Genomic DNA, 13830 nt, shown 5'->3' with positions numbered 1-13830 from the left:
AGATCCAAGCTGCATCTGTGACCTGTACTGCAGCGCATCGAAACACTGGATCCTTAAACCACTGATCAAGGCCAGGCATTGAACCTACCTCCTCATGGATACTAGTTGGGTTTATTACCACTGAGTCACAATGGAAACTCCTGTGATTCATTTTAGAGTTTTTTTTTGTCTTTTTGCCATTTCTTGGGCCGTTCCCACGGCATATGGAGGTTCCTAGGCTAGGGGTCTAATCGGAGCTGTAGCTGCTGGCCTACACCAGAGCGACAGCAACGTGGGATCCAAGCCGAATCTGCAACCTACACCACAGCTCATGGCAACGCCGGATCGTTAACCCACTGAGCAAGGGCAGGGATCGAACCCGCAGCCTCATGGTTCCTAGTCGGATTCTTTAACCACTGAGCCATGACGGGAACTCCATTTTTATTTAATAGATTTTAATTATTGTCTGACTAGTGTTCTGCATGTATGTTTTTCAGATAACTGAATATTAAGTTTAAAGGGGGATCCTGTTGCTGTGTAGTGGAAATGAACCCGACAAGTATCCATAGGGGCTCGAGTTCGATCTCTGCCCTTGCTTGCTAGGTTAAGGATCCAGCATTGCCATGAGCTCTGGCGTGGGTTGCAGACCTGGTTCGGATCCTGTGTTGCTGTGGCTGTAGTGTAGGCTGGCAGCTATGGTGTAGGCCGGCAGCTGTAGCTCCGATTCGACCCCTCAGCTGGGAACTTCCATATGCTGCAGGTTCAGCCCTAAAAAGAAAAAAAAAACAGGAGTTCCCATTGTGGTTTGGTGGTTAACAAACCCGACTAGTATCCATGAGGATGTGGGTTCGATCCTTGGCCTTTGCTCAGTGGGTTAAGGGTCCAGCATTGCTATGAGCTGTGATGTAGGTCGCAGACCTGGCTCGGATCTGGTGTTGCTGTGGCTGTAGTGTAGGCTGGCAGCTATAGCTCTGATTCGACCCCTAGCCTGGGAACCTTCATATGCTGCAGGTTTGGCCCTAAAAAGACAAAAAAAAAAGAAAGAAAAGTTTTAAGTATATAGAATTCCTGCTGTGGCCCAGTGGGATCGGCAGCATTTCTGCAGTGCTAGAATGCAAGTTGGATCCCTGACCTGGTATTGTGGGTTAACCATCTGGTATTGCCGCAGCTGCAGCATAGGTTACAACTGCAGCTTGGATCTGATCCCTGGCTAGGGAACTCCATGTGCCTCTGGGTGGCCTAAAAAGGAAAAAAAAAAAGATTTAGGTGTATTTAATTTTATTCACCTGTTGTAGAGGGACTTTCTCCCTAAAATGTATGGTGATTTCTTGAAATGTATCTCATTTCCTAATCTCTTGAATTAGAATGGTGGTCCTCAAACTATAGAATGTATCAGAATCACTTGGGAGGGTTTGTTAAAAAAGGTAAGCCCTACCTCCTAAATATAGTAGGGCTAGGACAAACCCAAGATGATGGTATTACAAATAATAAAGGGACCACATCTTGGGAACCACTAGTGCTAGGGATACTGGTCTTAATTTAACTTTTCTTGATGACTTAAGGTCATTAACCCTATAGAGGTATATTGAAGTATCAGGATATTTCTTTCTTTTTTTTTTTGCCTTTCTGAGGGCTGCACCCACTGCACATGGAGGTTCCCAAGCTAGGGGTCAAATCAGAGCTGCAGCTGCCAGCCCACGCCAGAGCCAAAGCAATACCAGATCCAAGCTGTATATGTCACCTACACCACAGCTTATGGCAACGCCAGATCCTTAGCCCACAGAACAAGGCCAGGGATCAAAGCCACAACCCCATGGTTCCCAGTCAGATTCGTTAACCACTGAGCCACGATGGGAACTCCCAGGATATTTCTTTTTAATAAATGGTTCCAGGTCAATTTTATCACCTGTATTTCTTTTTATTGTCAAGTGCTTCATGCTTCCATTCATTGTGTTATTAATAATTCCTCTCTCACTGAAATTTTGTTGTACCAAGCTGCTGTGGGCTGAGGTTAAATAAATTGCTTACATTTTAGTTTGGAAAAGAGAAGGTCTCCAAGCAATTCATGAGTTTTAATGAATGCAATGAATGAGCTTTATTATAGACTTTTTTTTTTTTTTTGTCTTTTTAGGGTTCACACCGTGGCATATGGAAGCTTCCAGGCTAGGGGTCTAATCAGAGCTGCAGCTGCAGATCTACACCACAGCCATAGTAACGTGGGATCCAAGCTGCGCCTGCAACCTACACTGCAGCTTGTGGCAACTCGGGATCCTTAACCCACTTATTGGGGCCAGAAATCAAACCCACACCCTCATGGATACTAGTTGGGTTCTTTACCGCTGAGCCACAAAGGAGACTGTTCATTTTTTACATAATTCTCCACAATACCTAACAGCCATCATATAAGTGACCTTTGGTTGAATATGGTGTTAAGTTGAGGGTAGGGATCACGGAATGTCTGATATTTTTAGTAGCTAAACACCTTAAGGGAAGTCAACAAAAGATACATTTTGTACTAAATTTTTGCTTTAGTGCTCTAGCTATCTTATCACTTCTTATCAAGCATGTCCTACTTTTTTGCTTCAGCTATGTCTTGAGATCACCTTCAAGTATTTTGGGTTATGGGGAGGAGTACATAAATATTTAAGTATAAATAACAAAAAATATGATGTTTTTATAAATATTAAATCCTGGAGTAGGTATATAATCTTTCTTTCAAAAAGAACTAATACTATGTAATAGTATAAAAAAAGGCAACATATGTATTTGTGTTTTTCAGTAATGAGTATTCTAGTTCGCTTCATGTGTTGCTAGAGAACTTACAATGTTAGATCTGTTCAAAATTCCTGTTTGGAGGAAAAATAATTACTTATTTCCCAGTTGTTACCTACATCTTTTCAAGCAATGAGGGAAATACTATTCAAGTTCCAGTATCAGAGGTGTCTTCCATCATTTCTGTTGAGAGGATTTTTCAAGGCCTCTTTGTTTTGGGTTTGCTTTCAGGGAAGATTTATGTATTCTGGTAACGATTGTTTTTTTTTTTGGTACCTGTCAATCCATTTTTTTTTCCTCCTCTTTTGTGACTTTGTCTGAAATCCTGCTAATGGTAGTCTGTGAAGGAAATCATTGCCTAAAACTGGTAACTGGTTATCTCACCCCAAGTTGTCTCTGCTAGCTTTTTTTTTCTCATTAGTGAAATTACCAATACACGTTTCTGTTATATTTTGTCAATTGTGAAGTGCTTTCATATTATTTTATTTGATCTTTGTCATAATTCTATCAGGGAATAGTTGCAGGGTTATCCTGCTCCTATTTAGAATAACTACTACTGAATATTCACCTGTTCAGTAGTAAGTGGTGTTCTTATTTTACCTAGAATAAATCAAGAGTACAGGGAGATACTCATGTTTCACCCAGGTCCTGTCAGTCCCAGAGTCCATGCTTTTACTGTTTGCTAGATAGACCACAGCATTTGGGTTTGTACTTTGGGTGACTTACTTACACTTCATTGTCTCTCTTCATCTATAAAGTGGCACTATTAAAGCCAATTTCATAAAATTATTGTGAGGATTAAATTGAATATGTATAAACTGCTGACAACAGTGTCTGACATGTAGCAAAGCTGTGATTAATGTTAATAATATTGATAGTTGTTATGCCACACCTTTTCTGCCTTTAAACCGTAATAAAATTCTTGGTTTTTCAGGCAACATTTGGTATAATGCAGTTTTAACCATCAAAAAAATCTTAGTTTGTGTCTTCATGTTATTATGTTCGGTTAGTTGTCTTATTGCCTATGTTTTAAAAAAATTCTCATTTTTATTTGTCTGAATTGTCATTCTTGGAATTCCCATCGTGGCTCAGCAGTTAATGAACCCGACTAGCATCCGTAAGGACGCAGGTTTGATCCCTGGCCTGGCTCAGTAGGTTAAGGATCTGGCGTTGCCGTGAGCTGTGGCGTAGGTCTCAGACTCAGCTCAGATCTTGCATTGCTGTGACTGTGGTGTAGGCCGGTGGCTATAGCTCCAATTGGACCTCTGGCCTGGGAATCTCCGTATGCCGCAAGTGCAGCCCTAAAAAGACAAAAAAACAAAAACAAAAACTTTATTCTTAAAGAATATACAGTAAAGTTATTCCTTATGGAAACTGTTGAAAGTATTGCTTATATTGCTTCTCTTAATGTGCTGGGATCAAGATGGATGCCTTTCGTTTGGGATTATAACATTTTAGTGCATATTTTATTACTAAATCTAAAATTTGTTGCTTTTTGATGGCCTATTGGAGTTTTTTTTTAAAGATTAGAATAATGTGGCCATTTGGGGCAGTTACTGACTCATGGACATATGCATATGCATATAGAAGAAAGAAAAAGGTAGGAATTTCATGTCTATAGAATTTGTAAAATACATTAACTCAGCATTAACTCAAGTAACTGAATTTTAGGAAACATTGTTGGAGACATGCTTGGTATGGCCTTCTGTAAATAGGTACTTATTTAAAAGAGAAATTTCTAAAATTGCCTTACATGTTTTCCCCCTCAACAGGGCATTCTTAGCAGGGTTACAGAATCTGTTAAGAATATTGTGCCAGGATGGCTACAGAGATACTTCAACAAGAATGAAGATGTGTGTAGCTGCTCAACAGACACAAGAGAGGTGCCACAGTGGCCGGAAAACAGGGAAGATGACCATACGATGTATGCAGATGAGGAGGGCACCAGTGTTCATGATGGGAGGATCACTCCTGAACCAACAGTCAGTAATACAGAAGGTAAGTAGGATGTGGATATTTTGTTATGAATGATAGGCTTTCATGCCTTAATTTAAAATATTTTTATAATCCTTGGCTGTGGTAAATCTAATTGTATAGTACAGAAACCATGTTGGAGGAGATTGATAATCACCTTCAAATTAGTTGTTTACTAAATAGTAATTTTACCAGTGTAACTTTTATATTAATAGTAACTAGAGCTGGAGAGTAGTATGCATTCTTCAGATAGCACAGGGCACTAAGAACAGTTAGGGAACCTGTGGCTCATTTCAGATCTTGTCTGCAAGCTTTTTGCTTATATGTACCACCTTGCATTGACTGTCTTAATGATGGTGAGCCATTATTTCTTCTGCTAGTTTAGTGGAATGGATCAGTGAGGAGAACCTCAAATCATGTACGTGTTAAATTTTTGTTGATTCAGTGAGAGTTCAGGCCTCTGAGGGCCCCTCAATGGCATATCTAGCTGGCTGGCTAGCAGTACATTGAAGTTGTAGACTGCACTGGCCGATTGATAGCATGTGATCATAGGAGTACTTTCAGCACACTGCGTATTTATGGCTGATGTGACTCTATAGATGACATGGCCTCATTTAGTCTTACTATCCCCAAATGTGTTCTCTATTGGGCCTGGTTTGGAGAGTAAGAAAGCTCTGTAAATATAAAAAACTGGCATTGTGTTAGTAGCGTACCATCCAGTAGAAGTATATTATACTAGCTTTCTTTTTTCTGTAGAGCTTCTGTATATATTAGATATATAGCAGGTGTCTGTCAATAGCTAGAATATCATCCTATCACTTTTGTTTTTGGTCTTTTCTAGGGCCGCACCTGCAGCACATGAGGTTCCCATGCTAGGGGTCTAATCGGAGCTGTTGCTGCTGGCCTATGCCAGAGCCATGGCAATGCAGGATCCAAGCTGCATCTGCCACCTACACCACAGCGCACGGCAACGCCAGATCCTTAACCCACTGAGCGAGGTCTGGGATCGAACCAGCAATCTCATGGTTCCTAGTTGGATTCGTTAACCACTGAGCCATGATGGGAACTCTGGGTTATACATTTTGAAACTCTGCTTTCAGTTCTTTTGGGTGTATACCCAGAAGTAAAATTGCTGGGTCGTATGATGATTCTAGTTTTCAGTTTTTTTGAGGGACCACTATACTGTTTTCCCTACTGTTTGCACCATTTCACATTTCGTATCAACAGTACAAGGGTTCCAGCTGCACATCGTCACCGACATTTACTTTCTGTTTTCCTGACAGTAGCTGTCCTCATGAGTGTGAAAATACCTCATTGTGGTTTTGATTTGTATTTCTTTTAAGATTAGTGATGTTGAGCTAATGATAAGATTAGTGATGATCTTTTCATGTGACGGTTGGCTATTCCATGTATTGTTTTTGGAGAAATGCCTGTTCAAGTCTTTTGCCCAGTTTTTAATCATGTTTTTTTGTTGTTGTTGTTGAGTTGTGGGAGTCCTTTATATGTTCTGGATGTTAACCCCTTATTGTATATATGATTTGTAGATGTTTTCTGTCATTCTTTAAGTTGCCTTTTCTGTCTTTTGTTTTCTCTTTTGATTTTGACTTTCAGTGCACAAAGGTTTTAAAGTTGGAGTTTCGAGTCTTTTTTTCTTTTGTTGCCTGTCATATTCTAAGAAGTCATTGCCAAGACCATTGTCTTGAAGCTTTTCTCTATTGTTTTTCTTAAAGTTTTGTAGTTTGGGGGCTTATGTTTAGGTCTTTAATCCATTTTGAGTTGATTTTTTTTGAGTGTAGTGGAAGATAAGCATCCAGTTTTCTTCTTTTGCTTGTAGATGCCCAGTTTTCCCAAAATTATTTGTTGAAGAGACTGTCCTTTCCCCATTGAGTGGCCTTGGCACCCTGTCAGGGATCATTTGACTGTGTATGCAAGGGTTTACTCCTGGGCTCTCTATACTTTTCAATTGTTCCACTGGTCTACATGTCTGACTTTATGCTGGCACCATACTTTTTTTTTTCTTAATAGCTGCATTTGCAGCATATGGAAGTTCCTAGGCTACGCACAGGTCAAATTGGAGCCGCAGCTGCAGGCCTACACCACAGCCATGGTAATGCTGGATCCAGGTTGCATCTGCAACCTATGCCACGGCTTGTGGCAACCCCCGGATCCTTAACTCACTGAGCAAGACCCGGGATGAACATGCATCCTTGTGGACCCTATGTTGGCTTCTTAACCTGCTCAGGCACAACGGAAACTTCACACCACTTTTTTTTTTTTTTGGCTTTTTTAGGGCCAAACCTATGGCATATGAAAGTTCCCAGGGTAGGGGTGAAATCAGAGCCACATCTGCTGGGCTTTGCTACAGCAAGACAGGATCCGAGCTGAGTCTGCAACCTGTACTACAGCTCATGGCATTGCCAGATCCCTGACCCACCGAGTGAGGCCGGGGATCGAACCCATGTCTTCATGGGTATAGTCAATTTGTTCCCTCTGTACCACGATGGGAACTCCCATACCACACTTTCGATTACTATTTAGTAATAAGTTTTTGAAAGCAGGAAGTGTGAGACCTCCAAAGTTGTTCCTTTTCCATTATCTTGAGTATTATCAAAGGGTCCCTTGAGATTCCATAAGAATTTTAGATGTATTTTTCTATTTTCTCAAAAGTCATTGGGCTTTTGAAAAGCATTGCATTGAATCTGCAGATCATTTTGCATAGTATTGACATTTTAACAATACTAGTCTTCCAGTCTTAAGAATGGGGCATGTATTTCCGTTTATGTCCTCTATATTCTTTCAGCAATGTTTTATAGTTTTCATTGTGCAAGTCTTTCACTTCTTTCCTTAATTTCTGTTTTATTGTTTTTGATGCTATTGTTAATGGAATTGCTTTCTTAATTTACTCTTCAGATTGTTCATTGTTAGTGTATAGAAACAACTGATTTTTCCATATTGATTTTGTATCCTACTACTTAGCCTAATTTGTTAATTTTAACACTTTTTTTGTGGCCTATTTAGGGATTTCTTCATATAAGATATATCATCTGTAAACAGATAATTTTACTTCTTCCTTTAAAATTTGAATTAAGTTGGTTCCTTTTTTCTTGCCTTAATTACTCTAACTAGAACTTTGAATACTGTGTTAAATAGAATTGGGGAAAGCAGACATTCTTGTCTTATTCCTGATTTTGGAGGAAAATCAGTCTTTGACCATTAGGTATAATGTTAGGTATGAGTTTTTCATATATGATTTGTTACGTTGATATTTCCTTCTAGTTCTATTTGAGTGTTTGTGTCTGCACCTCTTTTCTTATGTAATAATAGCACTTTGAAACTGAATAACGAGAACTGTTTTGTATTGTTTATTAAGCTGTTATATTTGAAGACAAGCTTTTAGAAAGATAGTACATAGAAGAAAATTACAGAGTAATTTCACGTAGCAAATACAGTCCAGCAGCACAGTAAAGAATGCAGACTCTTCTTGCTCACTGGGCAGACTTAATCTAGGGATGCAAGGAATCATTAATCATTAGGGAATTATTAATAGAATTTAGCATGTTGATAGGTGAAATGATCTTATAAGTTGTTTCTTTTGTGTAGATAGTAAATAGGCATTTGCTAAAACTTACAATCTTTTGTTTTCTCTCTCTCTCTTTTTTTTTTTTTGCTGTTTAGGGCTGCACTCTCGGCATGTGGAGGTTCCGAGGCTAGGGGTCCAATTGGAGCTATAGCTGCCGGCCTACACGACAGCCATAGCAACGCCAGATCCAAGCCATGTCTGTGACCTATACCATAGCTCCTGGCAGCACCAGATTGCTAACCCACCAAGGCCAGGGATCGAACCCGAAACCTCATGGTTTCTAGTCAGATGCGTTAACCATTGAGCCACCACGGGAACTCCTAAAGAACTGTGATTTTATCCAAAAAATACTCTTCAGAGTATGCAAATGTGAGTACGTGTATACTTGATATGGAGTATTGGGAAAACAGTTACATAAATAAATATGGTAAATCAGTATGCTCAAACACACTGTGGTCTTTACAAGTCCAATGTGCTGTGCATTGTGCTGCATAGCCACCTCCAGTGTGGTCTTTAAAGGGAACATGCTCTGTATGTAGAGACTAAATTATGTTGATAAATGAAAAAACAAGTCCCATAATAGGATGCATAAACATGATTATGTGGCTAGGGGAAATATTTGTGTATGCATATAAAATATCTGGGAGGATACACAAATTTTTTGCGATATAATTGACTTACAGTATTATATATTTTAGGTGTACAACAGTGATTCACAGTTTTTAAAGGTTTTTCTCCATTTGTAGTCATAAAATATTGTCTGTGTTCCCTATGGTGTACAATATATCCTTGTAGCTTATTTATTTTGTATATAGTAGTTCGTACCTCTTTTTTTTTTTTTTTTTTTAGGGCCACACCCTCGGCATATGGAAGTTCCCAGGCTAGGGCTCCAATTGGAGTTTAGCTGCCCATCTACGTCAGAGCCACTGCGATGCAGGATCCAAGCCGTGTCTGCAACCTACACTACGCTCATGGCAACACCAGATCCTTAACCCACTGAGTGAGGCCAGGGTTGGAACCCACATCATCATGGATGCTAGTCGGGTTCATTAACCGCTGAGCCATTACGGGAACTCCCAGTTTGTACATCTTAAACCCTTACCCTTATCTTCCCTTCCCCCTTCTCTCTCCATTTTTAACTACTAGTTTTTTTCTTTATATCTTTGATACGGTTTCTTTTTTGTAATATTCACTAGTTTTCTTTTTTAGATTCCTCCTATGAATGAATCATATAGTATTTGTCTTTCTCTGAATTATTTCAATAAGCCTAATACCTTCCAAGTCCATCCACGTTGTTGCAAATGGCAAAATTTCATGCTTTTTTTTTTACAACTAAGTAGTATTCCAAAAGTAGTATTCCATTGGAGGATATAGAAATTTAATAGTGGTTATTTCTGGAGGGACAGACTTAACCTTATTTTATGACTTTATAGCTCCTTTGCTTATACTTTCTGTGAAAAATCTGTGAGCAGATTTTATAATAATACAAATTCAAGGAAAATCAAGAACCATGTACTTGTAGGAATTCCCATTGTGGCTCAGCATGTAACAAACCCAACTTGTATCCATGAGGATATGGGTTCAATCCCTGGCCCCACTCAGTGGGTTAGGAATCCAGCATTTCGAGCTTCCTTGCTGGCAGTGTAGGTCACAGACACAGTTTGAATCCTGTGCTGCTGTGACTGTGGCTTAGGCCGGCAGCTGTAGCTCCAATTCGACCCTTAGCCTGGGAACTTCCATATGCCATGAGTGCAGCCTTAACAAAAAAAAAAAGAACCATGTGCTTTTAGAAGTGTATTTAATCACTGAAGTATAGGCAAGTTCATTTCAGTTCGTTGAAACTTTGTTTGGCTAAAGAATATCTTAAAAATTGGGCTTATCATGGGAAGTTTCAGTGATTTGAATTAAAGCTATATTTATTATATAGTATGTTTTCTTAAACACTATTTTGTTGTGATAGTGTATTGCTTTTTCTAAGTTGAACATTCATAATATATTAATGCTTTTCTTTTAAGAACCCTCAACAACTAGTACTGCTTCAAATTATCCAGATGTATTAACAAGGCCTTCCCTTCATCGGAGCCATCTGAATTTCTCCATGTTGGAATCTCCTGCGTTACACTGTCAGCCCTCCACATCCTCGGCGTTCCCAATTGGCAGTTCTGGATTTTCCCTTGTAAAGGAGATTAAAGATTCTACCTCTCAGCATGATGATGATAACATCTCAACCACCAGTGGTTTTTCTTCAAGAGCTTCTGATAAAGGTATTCTTGGCATTTGATAGCATAGCATTTTGGTAGTAAAAATGAGTTTCATGGGATAATTTTTTTTAACTTGGTTGTCATTGTCATTTTCTATTTATAAACATATAGGTCTTGTAATTAGTGCTGTGTTTGTTTCAGATATAGCTGTGTCAAAGAACACTTCAGTGCCACCTCTGTGGTCCCCAGAGGCTGAACGTTCTCATTCCCTCTCACAGCACACTGCCACCAGCTCAAAAAAACCAGCATTCAACTTGTCTGCCTTTGGAACACTTTCTCCTGTAAGTACTAATTTGATTTGATTTAATTTAGCCATATTAGTTTTCAGTGTTTGTTGCTTATAATTTATCATTATGTTTCTATGTAGTCACTTGGGAATTCTTCAATCCTTAAAACAAGTCAGCTTGGAGATTCTCCTTTTTACCCTGGAAAAACAATGTATGGTGGAGCAGCAGCTGCTGTGAGACAGCCTAAACTGCAAAACACACCATATCAGGTTGGTTTGAATAGGAGAAAGATTCATAACTTTTTAAAGAAAATAGTAAGTAACTATTGGCACACGAATAGACTTGAGTTTTGGTTCACTTACTCTTTGGTGAAATGATAGAACTATGGATTATATTCTTTTTGTTTAGGGACTGTATTAATATTACTTTAGACCTAAGTGAACATTTTATACGTTACTTGTGTATGTATGTTTTAGGAAGTATGATCTATTTCCTTTTTTAAAAAGTTGAGGTATAAGTAACATACAGTAAAATTTACTACAGTATTTGAATTTTAACTGAACACACAGAGTTGAGTAACCACTTCTGCAATCAAAATATTGAACACACATTTCCTGCCCTCCAAAATGTTACCTTGTGCAACTCTGTAGTCAACCCTATTAGTCATTACTACATGCCTAAAATAAAAAAATGATGACAAAAAGTGCTGGCCAGAATCCTTACAATACTGGTGAGAATGCACAGTAGTAGCAGTCACTCTGGAAAACACCTTGGCAGTTTATTATAAAATTTATGTTTATTTAACATATAACTCAACAGTCCAACTTCTAGGTACATACCCAAGAAAAATGAAAATTAATGTTTATAGCAGCTTTATTCACAGTGAACAAAAATTAGAAGCAACCCAAGCATCCTCTCACTGGTAAACAGATTATACTGTAACTCAGCAATAAAAAGGAACTAACTATTGATATATACTAGTATATAAATTGGTCTTAAATGCATTATGCCAAGTAGAATAAGCCACATTCAAAAGACTAGTATATGGTTATATTTATGACATCGTGGGGTAGAAAACAAAACTATGGGGAAAGAAAACAGATCATTGGTTGCCAAGAGGTGGAAGTAGGAAGAAGGATTGAACCTCGGCTGCTGCAGTGGTGAGAGTGCCAAGTCCTAACCACTAGGCCATCAGGGACCTCCTCTCCTTTGCTCATTTTTAAATAAGATTCTTTTCTTATTAATGAGTTTTGAGAGTTCATTATTCAGGGTGTTAAGTCCTTTATTAGGACTTTATTAGACAAGTGTTTTACAAATATTTACAAACACTTTATTAGATAAGTGTTTTACAGATATTTTCTCCCATTCTCTGACATGTCTTCACAGTATCTTTTGAAGAGAGGTTTTTACTTTTGATAGGACATTCAACATACTGGTTTTTTTCTTTTTATGGTACATGTGTACATTTTTGTCTAACTTAAGGTAACAGATTTTCTTTTGTTTTCTTCTAGAAACTTTATAGTTTTAGGTTTTTTAAAAAAATTTTCATGAATAGAATTTTTTTTTTAAATGGCTGCATCCACAGCATATGGAAGTTCCCAGACCAGGGATCAAACCTGTGCTATGGCAACAACCAGAGCCACAGATTCCTAACCTAATGAGCCACAAGGAACTCCCTGTTTATAGTTTTTTAAATAGAGTGAAGTATAATTAAATTTACAGTCTTGTATTTCAAGTGTACAGCGTAGTGATTTAGTTACATATTTGTGTGTTTATATGTATGTGTATGTATACACACACAACACACACACGTACATATTTTCAGATTCTAGTTTTAGGTTTTAATTTGGACCTATGGGTCATTGTGAGTTAAAATTTTTTTTGTCTGAGTAATCTAAACTTTTACAGGATGAATTTCAAGCATATGAACTGAAATTCCCACATTTCCCCCATTGTCACATTACGCCAGAGCCACAGCAGCATGGGATCCGAGCCGCGTCTGCAACCTGCACCATAGCTCACGGCAACGCCGGATCCTCAACCCACTGAGCAAGGCCAGGGATCGAACCCGCCCGCAACCTTATGGTTCCTAGTCGGATTCGTTAACCACTGCACCACGACGGGAACTCCTGTGTTTTTTTTTTTTTTTAGGGCTACATCTATGACATATGGAGAGGTTCCCAGGCTAGGGGTCTAATTGGAGCTGTTGCCGCTGGACTATGCCACAGCCACAGCAATGTTGGATCCAAGCCATGTCTGCCACCTATACCACAGCTCATGGCAACACCAGATCCTTAACTCACTGAGCAAGGCCAGGAATCGAACCTGCAACCTCATGGATTTGTTTCTGCTTCACCACCATAGGAACTTCTAAAATTACTTTTATTGATAGATGACATGCTTATCTACATAGGAAATCCCAGGAAACACTAAAAGAAGTTGTCAGGACTTACAAATGAGTTCGGTAACATCAACATAGAATAAAGGTCAACACACAAAGTCAATTGTGTTTACATTTCATATATTAACAATAATTGGAAACTGATAATTTTTTTAAAAACACCAGTTTAAGGTAAATTGCATCATTCTGTGCTTTGTCTTGAGTTATTTGAGGATCATAAAAGTTCTGTTTGATGTGTATTTGCTATGGTGCTTACACTTTCGGGTTTTTTTTAAAGATGGAGGTGTAATAATACTTCAAACATGTAGGCTTTGGAGAGGGAAATCCCCTTGGAGATGACAGTTGGTGGTAGAAAAATGAGAGGAAAGCGAGTATATATGAAGACTGTCTTGTCCTTAGGAATTGTTGTAATGCATTTATGAGAAAAGGAAGCATTTCTACTGGAATTTGTAAACATTGGTTGTGTGCTAAAGGGTACATGCCTCTTCTTTTTTTTTTTTTTTGCTTTTTAGTTCCACACCCTTGGCATATGGAGGTCCAGAGTCCAGGGGGCTAATTGGAGCTATAGCTGCCGGTCTACGCCAGAGCTACAGCAGCGCCAGATCCTTAACCCACTGAGCGAGGCCAGGGTTCAAA

At 38.8% G+C, this 13830-nt stretch overlaps 1 protein-coding gene across 3 annotated transcripts in view; it reads left to right on the top strand.

The window, feature by feature from the left end:
* The window catches only part of NUP153 (nucleoporin 153), a 66207-nt gene that overhangs the window by 10539 nt on the left and 41838 nt on the right, over window positions 1–13830 (top strand). For all 3 annotated transcript variants that reach the window (XM_047794602.1, XM_047794600.1, XM_047794601.1), the window contains exons 2-5: window positions 4524–4749; window positions 10321–10569; window positions 10708–10847; window positions 10934–11062. In XM_047794602.1, the coding sequence (XP_047650558.1) occupies window positions 4524–4749; window positions 10321–10569; window positions 10708–10847; window positions 10934–11062 (744 nt within the window). The remainder of the gene's footprint in view (window positions 1–4523; window positions 4750–10320; window positions 10570–10707; window positions 10848–10933; window positions 11063–13830) is intronic.

Source organism: Phacochoerus africanus, chromosome 9, assembly GCF_016906955.1.
Source record: "Phacochoerus africanus isolate WHEZ1 chromosome 9, ROS_Pafr_v1, whole genome shotgun sequence".
Lineage (NCBI taxonomy): Eukaryota > Metazoa > Chordata > Mammalia > Artiodactyla > Suidae > Phacochoerus > Phacochoerus africanus.
The sequence above is the reverse complement of the archived record's forward strand: the minus strand, read 5'-3'. Positions and strand labels throughout refer to the sequence as shown.